This window comes from Cydia splendana, chromosome 9 (assembly GCF_910591565.1).
Source record: "Cydia splendana chromosome 9, ilCydSple1.2, whole genome shotgun sequence".
Classification (NCBI taxonomy): Eukaryota; Metazoa; Arthropoda; class Insecta; order Lepidoptera; family Tortricidae; genus Cydia; species Cydia splendana.
The window spans coordinates 22,034,877-22,059,676 of record NC_085968.1 but is presented as its reverse complement, the minus strand read 5'-3'; the positions used below and the strand labels follow the sequence as shown (position 1 = coordinate 22,059,676).

The window sequence follows — 24,800 nt, the reverse complement described above, 5'->3', positions numbered from 1 at the left end:
GTCGTATTTAGATGAAACAACCACACATTTTCCTATTTTTTTACTTTTTCGTGAGGGCAAATTTCTTCAATCTACAATTATGGTCACCCTACAAGATCTAATTAATAAACATAAAACCTCTTTAACCGTAATGACAGCATTTTGATTACGAAGAAAATAAACTGTCAATCTTGAGTGAGATACGAATTTTCAAAAATAACCAGACCGTGATGACATTCAATTTGACACAGAATATCGATAGTTTAGTATTCTAATTTTAGGGTGACCATGCATGTCGTAAATAAATTAATAACTTTCTCTTTTCAACACGACTAGAAATTTAACGTTAACCTCACTAATACTGATACGAAACAGTTACTTATAATTTACGAAATGCGCAGTGTTAGTCCTGCTCACGTCTACTGAATCATCCTGTATGTGTATTAGGTATATATATCGTCGTCTAGTACCCACAATACAAGTATTGAGCGTACTGTGGGACTAGGCCGATCTGTGTAAAATTGTCCTATAATATTTATTCATTTATTTATAGCGGAATAAGTTATTTTCGAAACTAATAAAAATACAAAAAAAATATTTATGTGGGTCGACGGGAAATTAAAAAAGGAAATAAAATATGCCTAAAAAACACATAACGATTTTTTTATTCGCACCGTCGTAATGGAATTATCTAATGTAGCATGGTCAATACTATTATTTACTTTAAAATTTTACCGCAACAAATGCCAGAGCATAAAGCATCAGATCACGCTTACTTCATCTTCGGGACTGACAGGCAGGTGAAAAAGATAATCGAATATCCATAAAATATCATGAATGTAGCTGCCTAAATATAAAAACGCCGGTGACAGGCAGATGCAGACACCGAGGTGATCCCATAAGATGGGAGTGTCGTTTTTGACCTTTTTTTATTTGCTTCATTGCGTATATTTCTACCGCGCACACCCTAAGTAATACCACAGTAAGTAACTGGCAATTTTCCGATGTTTAGTTTTTTCTTGATGGCTGATTGGTGCGCGCAATACACCGCGAGTCGTGTAAATATCGTATCATAACAATATCATAGCGTAACAAATTATAAAGTTAGAATAACGCTCTAGGTAATGTATTTAGTTAATATGACATGTATTTTAGTTTGTAATATAAGTATATTTATAAGTACATATAGTGTGACTAATACACAAACCAAAATATTTAATGAAATAATTTGATACGTCCCCTAAGTTGTTATTTCTTATCAATGTAGGTATTTTACAATTACAGTGACTGGTGACTTCAACTCACGAGAAAAGGTTCCATGCAGTATTAAGCTATTAAAGCAATAACAAAAGCTAATAGTTTGTATCGATTAGGTTGAAATAACATCTACTTTTCATTCAATACCTATTGAATAAGACTTGAAATGAAACGGTGACCCTTGATAAGAAGTGATTAAAAGGATCCGAATGGGTTGGAACTCTGCCAAGGTTTTTTTTCTAGATAGCAGTGAATCTTGCGAACTCTTTGATGGCCTTTCCTGATTTGCAAAGCAGATTCTTGGAATGAGTGAGTAAAACCGAGTCCCTCTCCGTAATTTAACTCTACCCGATATCTAGTTGCCGAATGTAACTTCAAAGGTGCCGTTCGGATAGTGAATAGAATCAGGCGTTACTTTGCGGAAATCCATACTAATTAAAACCAAAATATTACTTTGCTAATCCGCGAAAAGATAACGTGCTAGTCAATCAGTGCTAACCCGTTATACTTACTTGCGTATTTTTACATGCAATTAATATTCCCACCCTCCCACCGCAAAAATAAATACGCAAATAAATATAACAAACCACCACCAAAAGAATAAACCTCGACACGTGTTTCGCCTCTCTACGAGGCATCCTCGGGAGTTGTTGACGGTCTGACGCCCGGCAACGGAATGACCTGTCTAGAATGGTCGGCCATATTTATACCTTGACCACTCCCCCTACCGTGCAAGTGTGAGTGAGATGGAAAAATTCGTAATAACGGCGATGACGCAACATTCAAGGGTTAGCACTGATTGACTAGCACGTTATCTTTTCGCGGATTAGCAAAGTAATATTTTGGTTTTAATTTGCCGTTCGGATTCCTACAGTAATGCGGCGGTAGCATTACTCCTGCGCGGCAATATTGCCAACTGCATTATGCATAATTATGTCAAAATCGATGTTACTGCCCGGATGTTTGCCGGACTTTTGACTGCAATATCGTGCCGCAATTATGCAGCATAAAGGTGGGATCAGACGTTTCACTCGAATGAATGTTCACTTGAGTGAATGATTCATTTTTCTTTCATTGCATGTTCACACGGAGCTGTTGCTTAGATTATTCACTTTTCATTTTGTTTCATTGCATGTTCATACGGAGCTGGTGCTTAGATTATTCACTTTTCATTTTCTTTCACTATGGCGTCGAATGAAGTTGTGCGTCTTGGATTAATTTTTATTTGTGATCATTTAATAAAGATGTTAACAAGCAAAATGCAAAGAAAACGTCGACGGTGGTGGGTGCGAGCTTCGAATACATTGGGGAAACTAGGTAGCCATTGAAGATCCTAAATTGTATCGCAATCATTTGCGGGTGAATTTAAGCAATTTTTAAGAACTTCTAATAACTTGCTACTGACGATTGTTTTGGAACTCTGGAATATTTTTACTGAGTACCTACAAATACCATATCCTGCTTTTTCCAAGAAGTCTACCTACTTAACCTACTACCCACAGGATTCGAGAAAAATATGCAAAATCGGAATGAACCATCACCCTGTGTTCACATTGTTCATTTTTTGTTCATTAGGAGTGCGAGTTAAAGATGCCGAATGAAAATATCCAACATTGTTGGATTCTTTCACTAATGAATTCATTTTTCACTTTTGGTTCATTTTGTGTTTACACGTGTCACTTTGAGTGAAAGATGAATAATGAAACACGATAATGAACACAAAATGAACCGTCTGATTTCACCTAAAGGTGGGATCAGACGGTTCACTCGAATGAATGTCCACTTGAGTGAATATTTCATTTTCCTTTCATTCCACGTTCACACGGCTGCTGGAAAGATTATTAATTTTTTATTTTCTTTCACTATGGCGTCGAATGAAGTTGTGCGTCTTGGTATTAGTTTAATTTGTGATCATTTAATAATCGTATTGTCTTTATTTTAAGTTTAATTTCTTCTTCACTAACCTCTAAGTTTAAATCACTAATTAGAGATTTTATAGAATTTGCCCGGATTGTTCTGTCTTTATACTCATCAATTTTGTGGTTCCAGAGGCATTAATAATTTTGAAATGCTCCAAAAATAAATGAGTATTTTGTTCGTTCCACTTGAACACCATTTTATTGATAGTAGGTATTATACCCACAGGATTTGAGAAAAATATACATAATCCGAATGAACGTTCATTTCTGTGTTCACACTGTTCATTTTTTGTTCATTCGGAGTGCGAGTGAAAAATGCCGAATGAAAATATCCAACATTGTTGGATTCTTTCACTAATGAATTCATTTTTCACTTTTGGTTCATTTTGTGTTCAGACGTGTTACTTTGAGTGAAAGATGAATAATGAAACTAGAAAATGAACAAAAAATGAACCGTCTGATCCCACCTCTAGTAGTGCAGTCTGGATCAGAACGATAAATATAAAATATAGAATGTAAATACGTAACTATATCGCATATTTACGTATGATACGTGTGAGTGAGTAGTACCATCCAGGTACTACTCACTCACACGTGTATCCATTATCTAATGTGTTTCCAAATAAAAAATTAAATTTAATTTCGTTCGTAATATACTACGTGCTCATCCAACCAAAACGCCTCGGTTTACTTATTTCAAAATCTAATCTCGTGGTTATTATGAACACCGTTTAGGAGATAATATAACCTACATTTCCAGTTTATTATTAGCATTTTATTATCATACTAGCGACCCGTCCCGGCTTCGCACGGGTTACACAAAACCTTAACAAATTATACACCTAAAGCTTCCTCAAGAATCACTCTATTGATAGGTGAAAACCGCATGAAAATCTGTTTAGCTTTTGAGTTTATCGCGAACATACATACACATAGACAGACGCCGCCGCGAGGGACTTTGTTTTATAAGGTGTAATGATATTTTGCCTAGATTTTGAAGTAAGTGTAGGGTTGCCAAACGTTAGAATTATCCCTGACATGTCAGGATTAACAGTTCTTTGTCAGGATTGCGGTGGAACTTGGCAAGTGTCAGGGTATTTTATAAGCTTCAACTATAACCCCTAGGAGCTAGCTAAAAGTTTGGGCAGAAGAAATTAAAAGTTAATAGTCTTCTAAAGACAGCGACGGAATATAAAGACGCAGCCTTTGGTACATTTTTGACTTCATATAATGCCCCACATCTATACAATTATCTGACATATATTTATCACTGCACATTATCCCTACTCCATAAATATTTATGTATAACCCGCTAGCAGCTACGAATATTAAACAATATCGCGCTATATAAAAAAGATGTGATTAAAATTCTATGTCAAACCCCTTTCGCGGAATAACAATAATGTTTCTTCTTGTATTTCGTTAGCCCTAGATAACCTGGAACATGGGTACTTAAGAAGTTAGGAGCCTTAATACTGTAAACTCATTAAGAAACTCCCGAGTTTCTTTAACATAACAATAAGCTAAAAGTTTTCGGCGGCCTTTGTGCTCAATCCTTATCAATCATCAGTTATTGGCACCCGTCAATTATTTATTATACTTACTTATAACTGCTGCTTTCATTTTCAATAATTTTCTAGTGCTTTATTTTCTTGCATGCTGTGAAATTATTTATGAACAGTCAACAATCAACGGCTTAAGCGTGAAGATGGTACAGACAGAGTTACTTTTGGATATTTTAATATTAGTAAGGATATTTCGCGTTTACTCGTAATTTTATACTTTATTTGTATGCTCCGCACACGTCTGAATGATAACTCGAATTATAAATTGTGTATAACTAATACTGAAGCTTATTTCAGTATCTCTCTAAAATTAAACTTAATTTACATTCAGTACACAAATAGAGTGACATGAAGGCGACAGGTATAGCAAAGTATTTGGTAATTATAAAACTTGTACTCAGTTTGTTAATTAATAATGCGAATGGATTCTTTGAAACTTCACTCTCTCATGCTACCTTTTCTCTGTTTGTATCTTATACCATACACCTCTTACTATGCGATTCGAGTCGCGGGCTAAAAGTGTATCCATCCCTCATAAGTGAATAATATAATACTGAAGCATTTGTGTTGCATCTCTTTCCTTTAGGTATATGGCAAACGACGCAACCAAACTATGCAAACCCAAATCACGAAATAGCTAACTATAGTTAGACCAAGAGAAGTCTGCAGTAATTTTGATAGCCCACGCAGTGCAAGTGTTATTTAGGTATAGGTACGTTATAATTTCATAGAAGTTTGACGTTTAAAATGACACTTGCATTGCGTGAGCTGTCAAAATCTCTGCAGACTTTTCTTGGTCTAACTCTATTTCATCATATAAGTAAGTATGACTCTTGTCGGTGGAGCAATTTCCATGTTTGGCGGTCCTCTGCCTTCTCTTTGACACACTCTATTTACTACATATCTGATACCTATGTAGGATGATGAATCCTACGACTTGCGTAGGTACAAATTTAAAACAAACAAATACAAATATTTAATGATAACACCAATGTTACATGCCGAAATTTTAATTTTCATACAAAAATATAAGAAGTTTCCAAAATTTTTGTCTTCATGTCAACATTTCGCAATTTTGGAAACTTTCACATGCTTACTCCGCAGGACGCGATTTACTTATACGTACTGTTTTAAGAAGAAGGATTTTTTTTTAGACGGAGGAGATCCAATACCAGTACCACCCGTAAGCATTAAATTAAGGAGTAAATAAATGAACAGCAAATTGAACTCGGTTTAACCCGAGTTGACTGCAAACAGGTTTTAAACGCGTTTCTTGCCCTTGGACGGTACCTACTGTCGCCATCAGATATATAGGAGCGGCCGAGGTGCTCACAAATATCTGAACACGCCTCTAATGTCAAGGCGTTAAAGTGTGAATTCAGATATTTTTGAGCACCTCGGCCGCTCCTATATATCTGGTCGCAACTGTACCTATATCGCAAACCTCCGCTTTTTCTGCATTTACTTTTCATTGGTCGTTAAAATTGAATTCTGTTTTAATGCTTCCTTTATTACTACAGTAAATAAACAGCTCATTTACAAACATCATCCTGCAAGCGTCTTAAAAGTTACTACACAGTCTTAAGATCCATTTTCGTTTGAAATTAAAATGGAATTAATTTGTTCACCCGAATTGAAAGCAAAGTTAAATGCGCGTGTTTTACGGTCTAGTTAGATACTGTCATTGATTTATGGCGTGTAAAATGGTAGGTATTTGCCTTGGGAACGATAACCCGTTCAGTGTGGCTACCATGGCACTGACATAAACGCTGTCGAAAACGTAACTTCGGAAAATTAGGAATACTTAGAACCCGAAATGTACAAAAAAAAAGTAAGTGGAATAACTCAAAAAAAAAAACCGGCCAAGTGCGAGTTGGACTCGCGTTTCTAGGGTTCCTTACATAAGTCCAACTCACGCTTGACTGCACATTTCTAATAGGTTTTCCTGTCATCTATAGGTAAAGAACTATTTTGTGTATTTTTTTCAAAATTTTAGACCCAGTAGTTTCGGAGATATAGGGGGGGGGGGGGAATGGTAAAATTTTAGCTATTTTCTTAAAAAAAAAAACATGTCCATCTTTGGGTCACTAATTTACATATGTGTACCAAATTACAACTTAATTGGTCCAGTAGTTTCCGAGAAAATAGGCTGTGACAGACGGACAGACAGACAGACGCACGAGTGATCCTATAAGGGTTCCGTTTTTTCCTTTTGATGTACGGAACCCTAAATACCAGCGGATATAATTCGTGTAGTTTAGAAAATTGGTACAGTTATAAGTCCTCGAAGGTAGGGGGTGTGCTGAGGGTCAAGATTGTTAAGCTCAAGCACCTGCGCTTTAAGCAAAACCGGGTGTTAATTGAAAGAGAATAGTCAAGCCATTTCGAGAAATAACATTTTTCGGTGCAAATAATCTATCTTCAACTAATGTATGCGTTTATTCCCAGAAAGCACCGTTTGATAGATTTACTTTGAGTAGAACTACTAAAGATGTAGTTAGGTTACTAATTAAATGTCAACAGACATCTTTTGGGACTATTCGCGTGGGCTGCAATATTTACATTTCATTCCGAGGGCGGTATAGTCGACTTTGCTTTATTTGACATAAAATTTGTGATGTAATTTTGAGAAATATACCACATCTACAATTTTTGTTTTTATATTTGCATTATAACATTCTGCAATGCATTAGGTAATGTTATTAATTATTTGTCGAGGTTTTCTCGACTGGCTACAGTGTATGGTTCTTCAAAAAACAGGACAAGTGCGAGTCAGACTCGCCCACAAATTTAACTTATTATTTAATTTAATAAAAATGTATAGGTACTTTTCAGATTTTTCCCTGTACTTGTAGTGTAAGACGATATTACTTGCAAACGCATGTAACAAATAAAGTTATGATTATATTTACCTATATTTAAAATTATATTTAATATTTAAAAACTTTATCTTATCCTAAATCTGTTATCTCCAGAAGACAACCTTTATGTGCGTTTGGGAAAAACTTTGGTCATGTTTTCCGGCTTTCCCCTTTTTCTAATAAGATATATTTTTTCAGAGATCGCAGTAACTAATAAATATACTAATTCTGCTGCAGTTACTAATGATGCTCCAAAACTTAAGCCGAGCACGCCTCCGTAAGTTGCTGAAAAAAAAAAGTTTAGTTTAACACCAAAATAATTCCAATACACGTAGGTAAGTACCTAGTTAATATACCTACCTACCCAGTTATTCATAAAAGCCCTACATACCTTATGTAGCTATTAATCGTTTGATTCGATACCTCGACGCGTTCCCGAGATAAAGGGTCTTGACAGACAGACAGACAGACGGACGGACGGACGGACGGGTAACAAAGTGATCCTATAAGGGTTCAGTTTTTTCCTTTGGACGTACGGAACCCTAAAAATGACCCCACGGTAATTGTGCCACGAGCGACTTAACTGTACAACGCGCATGTTATCAACGTCAAATATTGCAATGTTGCGCAGAAGGTTTGACTATAGAATTTTATTTTAGCCAATCAAAACTTTTACTAACCAAACACAACTTCTTTTTGATGGCGGAACATTGTGTATTGATTGGGTAATATTCAAAGAACGGGATATTAATGGAGAATGGATTACTTGTCAGTATCCGTGTCAAATAAGTGTGTCATTCGGACCCTTTTTCTAAATCAAATAATGTAATTTATCTATATATATTTCGTCGCTGTCCTCTGTTATTCTTACCAATGAAGTAGTTGACGTCCATCAGCAACGCCAGCTTGTAGCAGCTGCACGAAGACTTGCCGAAATACACTTTGATTGACGCGAGGTGGTTCACGTTTACATCTTTCCTGTAAATATAGTAGTTTAGCAGTACTGATAATTCCGCTACTCGATGCTAGATGTAGAGTACGAAAATAATAGTTGTTTTGGTACTAAAACTGATGTATGGAGTGAGCACTCTATGTATTTTTAATGTTCCGTGCAAAACTTTGTTCACGGAACACTTATGGGATCACTTCGGTATTGTTTTCTCTATGCATTCCCCAAAAACTAACGCACACCCTCGGGTCACAAGTAGGTATGTTTATAAGCAAACAAATTAAAAAAAAATCCTACGCTGTCGAAGGGCATAGACTAGTGTTAAATAATTAAGATACTGCCCTGCTAAGCCAAATAGCCCTATCACAAAAGAAAATTCATTGCTAACTTATATTTTAGTTTCTATTACTGAGAAATCATTTATTTTTGAGATAGCGCTATTCGGCTTACGAAGGCAGGATACCCCATGTTGGACAACGATTTAATGGAATTTAATTCTAATCTCAAAGATAATTTTCAAGATTAGAACTAAAAGGGATATTGGAACTGGCCGACAACAGGATATAATATATGTAGGAAATAATGTAGGAAAGCTAAGCACTTTTATTTTACCGACATATTTTTTTTAAATTTTAAAGGAGACCTTCGATTTACTTCGACAAATGTATACTTTTTATTACTATTATTCAGACCCCACTGTATCCCACTGCTGGGCAAAGGCCTCCCTCTTTTTCCACTCGTCTCTGTTTTGTGCTATATCTGGCCAGCCTCTCAAAAAGGAGTCCAAGTTATCCCACCATCGCAAACGAGGTCTGCCGGATCCCCAGTTAGACTGGTATGGGGCTCCCGCCTCCCACTCCGTGGTTAACGTGGCCCACAAGTCGCCCGGCATTCGGCAGACATGATCAGCCCAGTCCTAAGTATTTCAACTAATGAAATTATATAGATATAGGTATCGAATAAATTGTCATAATTTTTAGTTTTATACGATGGATAGAAGTCTAAAAGTCAATGAACTCAGGCTCTTATTTCTTCGATGTTACTACTGCAGTAAATGTCACAATTGAAGTTGTTTTGTTATATTTGTTTAATGAAAAATTATTATACGAATCCTGTTCAAGAGGCCTATTCTATTTTAATTTTTAGTTCTTCACTTTATTTTGATACGACCTAGAGTCGTATCGTGAAGCATCTCGCGTGCAACAATAATGGCGGGTTGCACCAAATCGTCTGTCACCGCTAAAATGTTTGCTAATTTTATAAAATGGGAAATTTCATACTTTACTGCTGAAGTGACGTTGATCAATCCTTCAATTGTGGTTGGTGCATCTAGCCCTAGCTGCGATGCGCTGCGAGACGGTTATTGATAGGCCAATTCGAACATACACTGACATCAAAAGTATATCTAAATGATGCTATTTAGTTCACAACAATTACACTTCAGGGCAAGTATGAGCGAAATACACTGTCACATTATAAGATGGCATCATTTAGATATCAGTAAAAAAATAAATAATATACACATCGACCTAGCCTCACAGTAAACTCAATAAGGCTTATGTTGTTATAGACGACGACGATATATATATATATATATAAAATATATATATATATATATATATATATATATATACTTATATAACTCAGGAACAAATAGTTGCGATAAACCAAAAAAATATCTTACCAGGATTCGAACCCGGGACCTCCTGCTTCGTAGACCGGGTCACTTCCGACTAGGTTAGGATAGGCAGTCAAAACCATAATATATCATAATAAAATTAAAACACAATTGGCCCCTTGAACAGAATCCTAATAACTCTTCATTCAACGCAGGAAATTTGAATTTGTAATAAGACTATACAAATCCACAGAATACGCGGAAGGGTGTTAAAACAATTTTAAAGCAATTTGCATTCGTTGGCTGAAAGCCTATATAATTAATGAGTTTGATGACTTTTGTATACATTTCAAATGGAGGCCACAATCAAACTGTTTTTTTTTTTTGCTTTTAGTTTACCTACATTGAAATATTTTTTGAAACAATGAATCAAAACAAGTTTTCATCAAGGCACTTTGCAAAAGCTAGTTTTAACTAAAAAAAACTATGTAAACTAATTTAACTAGTGAGTACGTGTTTTCTCTGAGGCGATACGGAAAATTAGTTTTAACTTGGGTAAAAGGGTTTTACGGTAAAATTATAATAATATCATCTTCTACCCACAACACAAAATAACCAAACCTTATTGAGCTTCCTATCGGATTAGGTCGGTCCGTGAAAGTTTTTTTTTATTAGCCTATGAGTATCCCACTGCGTGCCAAAGACGGGGAGGCCTTTCTTTCCCGCCATTTGGTCACGCCGTTCTTTACAAAATGTGTCAAGGTCGTCCCGCCATCTCCGTTTTGGTCTTTCTCTGCCCCGAGATCCATCCAGTCTGCAGCTAGTTCAGTCCAGCCAGCGCTTCGGGTGCATTCGGCAGACGTGTCCGGCCCAGTCTCACTTTAGTTTAGTGTAAGATTATAGTGTTAAAAAAAAGAATGGTACTCACGTGTTGAGTTTGGGGTAGTCCGAAGCATGGAACGGCAGGGTATTTTTACTTATAGCGTAGCGCTTATCGCGGCACTCAACATAGCAGGGCGGATCGCAGGGTACTCTTTTGCCGTATACTGTAAATACAGACCATTGTTAAGAGGATTATTATTATTGGGGTGTTGAGGGCCTTTGAGTGCCACGTCGACCAAGCGGTGATCTATTGTGACGGCCCTTTAAATTTATTCACAGTTCATTACTAATACTCGTTGAATCCAGAAAATTCCAGATTCTTTGGGCCGTTCCTCATAGGGTCGCAGTACAGTCGCCATCAGATACATCGGAGCGGTCAAAGTGTTCACAATATCTGAACACGCACTCTAACGCCCTGACAATAGAGGCGTGTTCAGATATTTGTGAGCGCCTTAGCCGCTCCGATATATCTGATGGCGACTGTACGTGCCGCCCTAAGAAGATACTTCTTTTAGTAAAGAGGGTAGTGGACGACCGATTTTCCATTTATTTTATATGAACTATAGCTTTGCCTCTATGTTAGACTTTTTTTTTGACTTTATTATTATATTTAATAATTAAAAAAAAAACAAAGAACGGGGCATAGCTGTGGCGAATACACATTAAATTGCATATAATATAATATTTTCTATCATGTCAATATCGAGAGAGGAAAATGGGATATACGTGTTTGTGGAAAAGCGGTTAAGTGGTCACCCGAGCGTCGGTGTGAAGTCTTCCTTCCCCGCGAACCATACAATTTCGTTCTCTTTTCTTACCGGTAAAGAAAGAGAACGATTTTTTTTGTTTCTCGTTCCAATTAACCGGTTTTGGAATGAACGAAATAACATACGGTTTTGGAACGATATTAACAGGTATTTCAATGCCGGCTCTGAGCTCTCACTGTGGGAATTGGGACATTTGGGGCTCACCCGCAATGAGTTTGTACACCATGAGGCTAATTCACATTTATATTGTGACATAAAAATGATATCCAAATGATGTCAGTCACTCGTTCGTCTCGTTCGGGCCAATACAATGTACAGAAAAGTATCAAATTGATGTCACAATGTCAGTTTGAATCGGTCTCCATATCCTGCTCATGCGTTTTAGGAAAACTTACACTTCTTTTTTTAGCATTAGAAAGAACTTTGCAGAAGTAAGCATGTGGTTCCAAATTGGGCCCTTTTTGCGGTAAAATTTTGAAGTAGGTAAATTATAAGTATATTGGCCATGCTACATTAGATAATTCCATTATTATTAACAATTAAAGAGCTTGATAAAAACTGCATGCTTCTGTGGAGTAATTTCTCATGCTAAAAAACGGAGTAAAGGTGATTGCAATTTTTATCCATACCTGTCACATTATACGTGCACGGTAAGTCTCCTAACTCGCAGAACCGGTAGGACACATCTAAAATAAATAAAAATATATAATCAGATAAATCAAATACAATAAACATCCAAATAGGTAGTTGACGTCTATACGACGTAAACGTATTCAGTAGATATGCCCTAAATGCGCTAATACACGTTAAAATTGTACAATAGTAAAAATATACCATTTTGACACTGCGCTCTCAGAGAAAATAGGTACGTTAAGATATAAAGCTTGCGCATAGAAGGACAAAAAAATACGAAAAATATAAAAAAAGAGAGTGTATAATCATGTAAGCCAAGAACGTACATTGCCAAGAAAATGGCAAATAGAGGCATCTCTAAACTCTGACTAGGAACAGTCGAGTGCATAAATATGTATACATTTTTTCACCTTATTGCAATGGGTTACGGTGAAGAAATGTATACATAACGCACTCGACGTAATACTCGTAGTACATACCTACATAATGATACCATGAGCGCGATTTAGATTTAATAACGAGTTACAGTTTTGATATTATGGTTTTGATACCACCTTGAAGAATGTCTTGGTAGCGCGCATCTCACGCCCAAAGTCGCTTAATATTTTATTTTTTATTCCACATGCATCAATCAGCGTGAGCGATCTTCAAGGTCGTCATCAAAATAATATGAAAGCCGTAACAAGTAGTTGAATTTGAATTGGGCTCCGGGAGCAAAGGCAAACGCCGAGTATTCTGCGTCGTACAAATAATTCACCTTTTATGCAATGTACACACATTCCCAAGTCCTCTAATTAGCATAGCTAATACATGCTTTTAGGTACTTGTATCATAATTTAAATTATATATAAGTAGAATGGGAATCCCTTTGAACCGTAATGTTATGATATTCTCTCCCTTTGCCTCAGACATGCTCAGAGCAAGTTAAAGGCTTGGCCACATACAGAGCGCGACGCAGCGCCGCGTCCACGCCGCGCGACCGCGGCACATGCTAACAGGTTACCGACGTCAAACAGACTGCGTCCCGCCGGTATCACGCCCCGCTTCTGTCGCGCCCCGCGCCGCGCGGCCCATTGCGTCCGCCCGGCGCGTGCGCAGCGCTGCGCCGAGCGAACGCGGCGGCCCGCCGCGTCGCGCAAGGTCACGTCAGTAGGATCGGACGTAGGCAGCGAGCGGTGCGCCGCGTTCCCGCGCGGCCGCGCCGCGTTCACGCGCGCCTTGAGGGCGTGTTGAGAGCGTGAGGCCGGCGCGATCGGCGCGCGCCCTGTTTGACCAGGCTTCGCGTCGGCATCACGCGGCGCGGACGCGGCGCTGCGTCGCGCTCTGTGTGTGGCCAAGCCTTTACATTCAAAAGCAAGTTACGTAAACACTTATTTGAAAGCATTCGCGACTAAATGTCTACGTGATATTGAATGTAGGTATATTAAACCTAACCTAACCTAACCTAACGTTAAGTAGGTATATTATCATAGTATAAGTCTTTGTCTCGTCTCGACTTATGTCTATTTTCATATCCACTATTTACAATCCTGCACCAAACTGTCTCTCTTTAGCCCAATGGTTGACTGGTAGAGAATGCCTCAAGGCGTTAAGTCCGCCATTTGTACTGTTTTGCGTAAATTTGTGCAATAAAGTTTAAATGAAAAATATTCTCTAAGTATCTTTAGTAGTTTTAGCCCTGAAATAGTATTATTTTTACAAACTTGTTGTTTAATATTGATACCAGTGCAGTCATGAACCACAAGCGTAGCCAGATAAATGGAATCTTGTGCGTTGCGAGGGTTTCAATTTTCAAAGCACGAAGATTAAACAAACTTTGATCTCGATCGATACACACAATTTTTCACCGCACCATCGCGGGGAAAAAACGAGGTGCAAAACATTACAAACCGAATTAAAATGATCGTTATTATGTATTAACTACTAATTATTCAAAATCATCACTTAAAAGCAATTCTAGCAGCCAACATCAGGAAACAACTCAAAAATTGCATTAGCCTCCTGAGACCCAGAAACAATTGCTCTGTTTTTGAAATTGGAACCCTTAGTTACACAATAAAAGTTCAAAATATATTCTGGAATATGTACAAAAAATTGTACGCAGGGACAGAGGAGGTTAGATTATTTTGACACCCTTGTATTAGATAAAATGCAACTCTTATGGCTTCTCATAATAACAATAAAATGTTTGTAACAAATAGATAGGTATAAAGCTTAGAATAAATTTAAAAGTGGAAAAAATACTGTCTTGGGTGAGACTTGAACTCACGACCCCTGGATCGATACTCCAGTGCTCTGCCATCTGAGCCACCAAGACTATGCTATGCTTTGCTGGCTATGGATGAGGTCTGCTTGTTAAAAATTAAAATTAGATAGGTATACTCGGAACTTGAAATTTTAGCCTTTTTTAGATAAAATAAGGTAAAAGACGATTATTACTCCCTGCTCAAAAATAATAATAAATAGAAATATATATTACTTCTCTGTCTAGGTGGTTTTAGCATAAGATTTAATGACAAGACAACTAAAAATCGATACAATCTTTAAATTGTCAGAAAATCCCAAGCTTGTATTGCTCTTCAGGATTTAAGGTTTCAATATAAAATCAAAATTTCGTGTGCCCAATAAGAAACATCTTATTTCTAAATTTTCTACGAACACTCACACTAAATCTAATAAAGCGCGTTCTTTAGGCACCGCAATACCTATATTGCGGTGCCCAAAGAACGCGAACGAAGCATTTTATGAAACGAAAATCCACAATACTAAATCAAAGAGGTCAATTCAAGCTTACATTGTGACATCAAAATGATATTTAAATTATATTAGTCGAGAATGCATTTCGCTCGTACTTGCTACGCTAATGTATTGGTGCGAGCGAGACGCACGGGCGAATGAGAACAAAATGACATAATTTAGATACCTATTATTTTACGTCAAAATTTCAAATACTCTGCTTTGTCCGAAGATTGACTGGTAAAGAATGACTCATAACATTAAGTCCGCGTTTTGTACGATTGTGTTTTGTTTTGTGCAATAAAGAATAAATAAAATTTCAGTTTGAATTGGCCTCAATCAGTTTTTGTCGTTCTAATTTCGCCAGACTTACTTTCATTAAGCCCCCTCCACACTCGTGCGCGAATCGCGGCGCGAAGCCGCGAACGCGAGTGTGGCGTCGATTTTCGCAGACTCCACACTCGCGTTCGCGGCTTCGCCCGCGATTCACGCGCATAGTCTGGAGGGGGCTTTAGACGAGTCTGTGACAATAGGGAATATTACGCAAAACTCTGCGTAGAGGGCGTCACTAACTCAACATGCCCTACCGTGAAACACGACAATCGAAAGTTCGGTTTCTGCCTCTCTAACTCTTGCGTATTCGATCGATAGAGCAGATAACGAAATTTCGATTTTCGCGTTTCGTGGTAGGCCACCTGTAAACAAACCGCCTTGATGCATCAATGTCATAGTAAAAACTTGTCAAAAAACTGTTTAAGGCGTAGTATGTTTAAGTTACTCTATGGTTTACTAAACAAATTAGTGCTACACTCTGGCGGCAGCACATTGCAGTAATACTCCCTATTAAGCGCCCTCCACACTCATGCGCGATTCACGGCGCGAAGCCGCGAACGCGAGTGTGGCGTCGATTTCGCAGATTGTTCACGTCTTCGTGCCTTGTTCTCCGTTTTTTGTCGGTATTTCGGCCCGCATCAAAGGAGACGCGAAGCGCGAACTTGCAAGACTCCATATTACACAATATTTGGCTCCTTTTGTGGCAAGATGAATATTAATTATATTATGCTTATATTATATTAAGCAGCTATATTTTACGGTTTTACAACAAAACAAATTGGAAAAACAGCTAAATCACGTATGATGCCATAGATAACTAACAGTTAAACTCGATCACCTGATGCTTTTCCGCCATCTTGCCGCAAACCAAACTGCGAAATCGCTGTGAAGTGTGCGAGTGTGGAGTCATACGTCAACTTCAACGAAATTTTCGCTCCGCGACGTCGCGCCGCGATTCACGCACATAGTCTGGAGGGGGCTTTAGGTACTGTGTCTACTATATGGATAATAATATCTTCTCATTGTCATATAATAATAATAGGATAATAATACGAAAATATAATCTATCTATCTATCTATCTAATACCTTTAAACGAGCAATTCTTGTTTATTTATTTATTTAGTTATATGTATATATATTTCGGGGATCTCGGAAACGGCTCTAACGATTTCGATGAAATTTGCTATATGGGGGTTTTCGGGGGCGATAAATCGTTCTAGCTAGGTCTTACCTCTGGGAAACCCGCATTTTTTAGTTTTTATATGTTTTCCGAGCAAAGCTCTGTCTCCCAGATATTTATCTCTAAAACAAGATCAATTTCAGGAAACTTTGTCAGGACATTTTGGTCTCTAAATGCAGTCAAGAATACACCTTTTAAATTTGTCTGGTTTAATTGGCTCACGGTCTATATGGGGCCCAATTAAATAGCTGAATTGGATTTTTAGTGATTGCGACATGACATGATTTGTGGTTCCTTAGACGTCGGTAAGATGTCGGATTTAACCAGTCAAGTGTCGAAGCAATTAACCAATCATTCATAGATGTCGTTTACAAGAGAAATATGGCAATACGCATAGGTACTTATATAGGTACATTATCCTAAAGCAATATTCGGAGCTTTAAGCTCGGGATACATTTATCCCACGTACGCAACGTATGCAATGCATTATGACATCTGAACCCTGAAATTTGTACGCTTGACAAGTATGTTACTCCGCCGTGGCCGACGAGGTGGTGGAGTACGTTCGCCGGAAGACTGGCTACACGCTGAGGGTGCACCAGCTACAGTCGCGTCACTATGTGCACTTCAGTTCATTTGTGGGGCGAGTGCCGCGGCCGCTGCAGGACACCATCGCAAGCGCGGACTTCTGGCCGAAGGGTGTGGTGTTTCGGCGGTTCCGGGGCAACCTGCCGAACCCTACGCCGAGTCAGACGACGCTACGGAGCCACGCCGTTACGTCGTCGCCCAAATCTAATATTTAGTTAATTTCATTTTTATGTGTATTGTTATTCTTTGTCTTTTCTTTTACTTTGTAGTTTCACAGTGCCTTGGTTTTATACTGTAATGCTGTGTTATTTATTTGATCAATAAATAAATAAATAATTGTTTCTAAGCATACAAATTTCAGGGTTCAGATGTCATAATGCATTGCATAACGTTGCGTACGTGGGATAAGTGAGTCCCTGCCTTTGGTATACGGGTATTATGTAAGTACATTATTTGTATAGAAATTATAAGTCAATCAGTTCTTGTGTAAGTAAATCTACTTACCTACTTATATAATATTATATTATTTTATAAAGGCGGAAAGTGTTGTAAGGTACAGCTGTGTCTTTCTTAATTAGTTTTTCCGAGTTTTCTCATTTACCTACGAGTACATATTACGTGTCGGCAGGAGAAAAAAGTCAATTGAAGGGGCATTACATAACTCTGGTTAATATCATTGCACTATTTATACTAACGTACAGAACCCGCACAGAGATCTAGTATTTTGCGCCATGAGTTGATGTTGTTTTGACAACAAACCCTAGAAGCGAAGCGTGAATCTCGCGACCTAAACGCGTAAGCGCCATGAATTTTACGGCGCTTAGCTACGTCGTTTTGGTCGCATGGTACAGGTTGTGATTGCGACAATTTCTTTGTTTGGTATGGCTTCTCTACATTAATAATAACTCAATGGTTAATATCCAATAAATTGTGTAAAACATATTTTCTTAACGTCAATATCCACGGAGAACAATGGGGACTACGTTTTACGGAAAAGCGCATGTCAACTATCCTCTTCATTTCCTCACAGCCATCTTTCGACTTTTCGGGCTACACTTTGTTCGCTGCACTATAGGGCAAGTCGAGCGGAAAAACATTTTAGGAAATATTTTGGACAGCGTATTATCCTTGAATGTTTTTCTTTCTCAACCGCTATCAGAAGGGGCTGAGAAAATGTTTACATATTATAAAAAATATCGCGCACTAAGGTCTGAGAGTTAGTTACACACGTGAACTCTCCTATGAGACTGGCATCGTCACCACGAGTGTACGGAAGCCTCTATAAAAATTAAGAAAAAAAAAAAAACTTTGTTCGCGCCGTTAACGCTCCATTAATTACAAAATCCTATGTTTCGATGTACGTTCAAGGATTTAATATAGTTCCATTTCGTACCTTATCACAGTGACAATAGTATCAGGTTCCTAGCAACTTTCATATTGATTGTCACTGTGACATAGTACGAAATGGTACTAAAATTAAATTCTTTGACTGTACTTCTGTTGCCGATGGCAATAGGAATAGTTCGTATGCGTCAGGGATATTCGTTCAATTATTCTAAAATCTACCGACGCAGGTAATTGGCTAGCCTGTTCGTGGCAGCGTAATGGAACGGTCCAGTTTAGATAGCCGAATTCTGGATTTAACGGTTTTTGAAGAGGACCAAGCGAAATTCTTTTCAAACATTTTCGGAATTCATAATAAATAGACTGTGAAATATCGGCTGCTAGGCGAAAACAAAACAAACGGTCGGGCATCATGGGATTTCAATAAATCAACTTGAGTAAAAATATTTACAAATGCTAATATCCAGAGAGGAAAATGGGGACTACGTTTGTGTGAATAGGCGGTTTCGGGGCCGTCGTCCCCTTTCGTCTTAAGATTTCCTCACTACACTTCCATTTCCAGGAATTATTCAATTGAAATTTCACGTTGATATTATTTCTATAGCCCGTTCCCAGGTTTTCGTTCATCGGAATTGTAGTCTTTGTTCTTGGCTTTCATTGGGTTAGGTATACGAAATAAGATGCTTTTGTCGCGCCTCATGGAATGCCCCATACAGAATATATATATAACGGAGTGTGATTTGTTTATGAGTGCGATTGGACTACTGATGACTGAGTGTAAGAGAGATGCCTGTAAGTAGTATTATATGATAAATTTAATGTAAAATAGTTTTGTACTTTATGTATAGCCTAACTCATGTATAAGTATTGCTGTCTCCCAATTTGTGCCGCTGTGGCTCTAGCTGTTAAGGTACAATTGTAAACTAATGAATAAACAATAAACAATATTGCAACATTGCAATATATATCACGAATCACGGTCTGAATTACGCATATGTGTAGGTCTCTAATTACAGATCAAAGCACTAGAATAAATACTAATATTGTAGATAAATGGAAATCTGAGATATCGCAGGATCATCGATTGGACATGCTCTAGTTACGATGCAAATGAGAGCTACATATATGTATAAGTATAGAAATCCTGGCTTTGACCTATTTAAAAATACTATTCTATGCATGAGTTTGTTTAAGAGGGGGTAAAAAAGGCGAGCGGCGTGACGGGAGTATCAATTTGAAACGAAAATTAAAAAAGACACGACGATCAATACAACGTTATAAATACATTTTCTACGACTAAATACTTACTTTATAAAAGTGAAATGAATAAACTACAATTCTTTTCAAATCACATATGCACTCGGTGATGCAGGTCTCGTCTAGCACAGTATCAGCCATATGTTGGAAGAAGAAGGAACTTAAGTTACCCCTCGGGGGTACTTGTAGGGCGTGCTGCCACATTCAGAGATGAAGTTGGCCATCACTCGGTGAAGCAGTTCTCGTCTAGCACAGTATCAGCTCATGTGTTGGAATAAGAAGAGGAACTTTAAAAGTGGTAACCTCGGGGGTACTTGTAGGGCGTGCAGCCACATTCGGCGATGAAGTTGGCCATTACGCACTCGGTGACGCATGTCTCGTAGCTGTAGCGATCCGTGTGTTCCAGCACCACCTAGATAAAGATAACAATAAGATAATATATTTAAAAAAGAAGCTTCATCGGCAATTCGGCATTTAAAGAAACGTACTTACCTACTTTTTAACTTCTGGGTAATTTAGGACTTGGACGACGACAATCGGCAATTTTAAGAAGGAAACATGGTATTCAGGCATGATAAAGATGCATGGGCGTCTATTAATAAATGAATTAATTATTATTGAAATGTATTTGTATCGGTAGTAAATTATAATTGTTGAATTTTGTATTTTGTAAGCTGTTATTTACTTTTTAATTTAATTTTAATTTATTATAATATACTTTGACGATGCAAAAGAGATTGTAAAATCCTACTTGATTAAGTAAATGAGTTATTCTATTCTATTCAGGCATTTTGAGACTAAATCGTTTTGAAAATTTGGACAAATAAAGAGAATGGCATTATGGTTTTGACATTTTGCTGGGACATCAGTTAGCCGCGACCACGACCAGTGAAACCTGTGTCGAAACGTCTGTACATTAAGGTTACAAAATAAATTCGCGATAGACCGGGTTGTAAATGTGATTTAATAACGGCATTATGATCTTCAGGTGAAATGAACCCAAAGCAGTGAAACTACCTCATCATGGAACCAGCAGGCGCGGTGCGCGGGTGACGCGTGTCGTACACCCGCCTCGCTCTGGTACACTCTTGGCTCCACCTTTATGTCCACGGATGTACCTGGAGTAAAATGTTTCCTTTTAGGGTAGGATATGAGCCCCCGGCTAGGGAGGCTAGGGGCTACAGCTGGGGCTCTTCAAAAAAGGTGTGCACAGGTATTTCTACATATGTGTTGCTTGTTGAAGCGCAGGGGTTCTCTCAATAAATTTCTACAATCTCATGTAACACTGCAGAGTTTTTTTAATGTAGTATGCGTGGTGACCTGGTGACCGAGTTCCTAATTACCTATAGTCACATACGTGTCCCGTGAAGACGTTTCTGGGAAGTCATTTGGATCATTTATAATAATCTGAAACAGGAAAAATATTACAAATAAATTCTACTTTAATCTAGGGCATAGAAACTGTAACATGATTTTTTTTACAGAAAATTAGTACACTCTTATGTACGACGTGATTGACATGTTACCTTAATCTAGATTATGTCTTAGCCTGTGGCCCTGGGGTTAAAAAGTTTGGAAACCCCAAACACAGAGGATAGGTATTACGTACCAGCGCGCCGTAGTTGATGGCAGGGGACCAGCTGGGATAATCGTCGGGTTCGACGTTGAACATGACGGTAAGGCCCGCTGACCTTGGCCCTGGGGTCAAAAAGTTTGGAAACCTCTGAGAGGGTACGTACCACCGCGCCGTAGTTGATGGCGCTGGACCAGCTGGGATAGTCGTCGGGTTCGACGTTGAACACGACGGTCAGACCCGATGACCTGGAACAATCACGTATACGTGATATAATTGTGTCAAAAAATGTACAATAACAATACTCTGGTAAGCGAACTTTGTGAGTAGAAAAAGGCGCGAAATTCAAAATGTGTGTTGTTGATCGATTATTCGTAGGTACCTACTAAAAATTTTCCAATTTGCCATTTTTTTCTAGAGTTAGACCAAGTCTGCAACGATTTTGATAGAACACGCAGTGCAAGTGTTATTTTAAATGACAAACTTCTATGAAATTATGTCGTATAAATAACACTTGCACTGCGTGTGGTACAGTCAGCAGCAGAAGTTGCTAAGCGAGCGAGGTGTTCAAAATTACCTTGACACGCTCTTATTCTCTTAACAATAAAGTCGCGTCAAGATCATTTTGAACACCTCGCCCGCTTAGCAACTTCTGCTGCTGACTGTATCAAAATCGTTGCAGACTTATCTTGGTCTAACTCTATTGACAAAGCTAGCTTGCCACTTGCCAGAGTATATAATATTTTAAACAACCTAGATAGGTAAGTAATATAACATTTCAAACTTTCGCGTTTTGAACACATATTAAAACATATTTTTCACCAGCAGCTCGAACAAGGGTACTTTGCTTCTTAAAAACAGTGAGCAAAATGCGATTTTGCTCACTGAGTCATTTTGTCTCACTCAGTGAGCAAAATCGCATTTTGCTCACTGAGTTGTCTCATTCAGTGAGCAAAATGCGATTTTGCTCACTGAGTGAGACAAAATGACATTCAAGTGACCTTTATAGTCAAATGTCATTTCAACATGCGGGGTCTAATACAAGTTCGATACTTGGGTTCTATTATCTCTGTCCCTCTAGGTATGTTCTCACTGCTTAGGGTGAAAAATTTTGTGTACTACACGAGATCAAAGTTATTTACATCTCGTGCGCTTTTGAATCCCTTACTACGCTCAAGATTCTAAATTAGATTCACTCGCTACGCTCGTGAATCTATTATAGAATCTTTCGCTTGCACGGGACTCAAAATAAGCACTCGAAGAAATATCAAACTTTGATCTCTTGTTGTACAAATAACTATTTTGACCGTCTGTCGCAAACTTTCTCATAGACTTTTCGTCGGGTAGTTACACAAATCTCTGTTTTGCCATTTCGCTGGGACATCAGTTAACCGCGACCACAACCAGTGAAACCTGCGCCGAAACGTCGAAAATAAAGGTACCAAACAAGATACATTCGCGATAAGCCTAGATAATATTTCCAAGCTTGAGAAATGAAATCTCTGATAATCGTTTTGTGTAGTATTATCCTACTTTTCTTTTCCTTTTACTGTATAATAAAAGGTGTACTTTATTGATTAAAAAAATAAAGAAATAAACAAACACAATAAAACTTATAAACCTACAGATAAAATAAGTTTTTGGCAAAAATTTCATTCTTGGTACAAGCTTTTATCGCCGACTGTACTTTTTTTTCCACAGGCAACTAATACTCATCGAGACAATTCTAAAAACCCCAAACACAATTAGGTTTCGTTGTTTTATCACAGAGTTCCTATGGCCACCTCCGGTCTCCATCATCAGATCAGCTCGATGACACCATAATATTGTATTGTCACCCGACTTACGTATGTCTGCAAAATTTCAGCTCAATCGGAAACCGGGAAGTGGATCAAATTTAACTTGCAAGATTTGCTTACACACAGACAGACAGACAGACAGACAGACAACGGTCAGGTGAAACTAAATAAAAGCTTGTAATGAAGTGAAATTTCCTAGAAATGTTTCAGTTCGAACGAAAAGATCCCTTCTCAATAAGATACTCATAATACCAAGAAAACCTTACCTTCTGGATGATATGTAATTTTATTACGTAAGTACATGCTTTCTCGATTCTTGTTACTGAAGTAGGTCACAAAGGCCGGACATGGCGAAACTATAAGGGTTCCTAGTTGACTACGGAACCCTAAAAAGTGCATCAAAAGTATCTGTCACAGCGTTTTTTGAGATAATTTTGAGGACCTCGGCCGCTCCGATACAACTACCTATATGAAAGAAAGAGAGAGAAAAAAAGAAAGAAAAAAAAAAATAAGACATAAACCTACAGATATAATGAAGTGAAAATTCCTAGAAAAGCTGCAGCCTGAACGAAAAGATCCCTTCTCAATAAGTATAGGTACTCGTAATACCAAGAAAAGTTTACCAGAAGGTAAACTTCCATCCAGAAGGATGATATTAAATTTTTCACGTTCATGATTTCTCGATTCTTGTTACTTAAGTAGGTCACAAAGGTCGGACATGGCGAAACTATAAGGGTTCCTAGTTGACTACGGAACCCTAAAAAGTGCATCAAAAGTCACAGCGTTTTTTGAGATAATTTTGAGGACCTCGGCCGCTCCGATACAACTACCTATATGAAGATACGTTTGTAGAAACGTTTTGCGATATTTAACTATTTTCTGCTTAAATCGGACTGCTAGAGTTAGACCAAGACAATTCTGCAACTATTTTGATAGCACACGCAGTGAAAGTGTTATTTATACGTCATAATTTCAAGAAGTATGACGTTTTAAATCCAGCCAAGCAAATGTAATAACATTTAATCGGTCCTAATAGGGAATTTTCCGGTACACGTTGATTTTGTTTTATTTCGCGAGAAGAAGGTATTTCCGATGCCGGTAGATACTGTATAAACCAGTGCCCGGAAAATAGTAGGGGCAAAAATATCTCAAAATAGTGAAACCGGTAGGTAGTCGAGTTTTAGCCACGCTAACAATTTTCTGTACATGTTTTGGACGGTAAGTAATTTGTCTCGATACATTTACTTGTTGGGACAGCAATATACGTCAAACAGAGACGGAAATATATCGACGACGTGGCTATAATGGTGCCCGACACGTGGTCAGATTCTTCGTCGCCGTCGTAACACTCTAGGGTGACGTCGTGAGGCAGGAGAGAACTGTAAACAGACTACATGTGATGAGATAGGGGCCAGATACCTGCCAGACTCTGACGTGGCGATAATGGTGCCCGACACGTGGTCAGATTCTTCATCGCCGTCGTAATACTTCAGGGTGTCATCGTGAGACAGGAGAGAACTGTATACAGACTAGGTTCATGTGATGCAACAGGGGCCAGG

General features: G+C 38.1%; 1 protein-coding gene across 1 annotated transcript; it reads right to left on the bottom strand.

Annotated features, from left to right (window-relative positions):
- Positions 1 to 7,705: 7,705 nt before the first annotated feature.
- Positions 7,706 to 22,813, bottom strand: LOC134793912 (pickpocket protein 11-like). The gene is made up of 10 exons (XM_063765626.1): positions 22,794 to 22,813; positions 21,605 to 21,690; positions 21,479 to 21,567; positions 21,213 to 21,276; positions 20,887 to 20,987; positions 20,170 to 20,281; positions 12,427 to 12,483; positions 11,077 to 11,194; positions 8,453 to 8,559; positions 7,706 to 7,866 (listed from the first exon to the last, which is right to left on the bottom strand). The coding sequence occupies exons 1-10, from the start codon at positions 22,811 to 22,813 to the stop codon at positions 7,706 to 7,708; spliced, it is 915 nt and encodes a 304-aa protein (XP_063621696.1).
- Positions 22,814 to 24,800: the final 1,987 nt, after the last annotated feature.

What these genes read in the sequence shown, in the direction of transcription:
- LOC134793912 (XM_063765626.1), bottom strand. Translation starts at nt 22,813, where the DNA reads ATGGCAAAACAGAGATTTGT. An exon ending in GGACACGTATGTGACTATAG is followed by an intron (nt 20,988 to 21,212) that starts GTAATTAGGAAC and finishes ATTTTACTCCAG; the next exon opens with GTACATCCGTGGACATAAAG. An exon ending in GTGCACGTATAATGTGACAG is followed by an intron (nt 11,195 to 12,426) that starts GTATGGATAAAA and finishes CTGTATTTACAG; the next exon opens with TATACGGCAAAAGAGTACCC.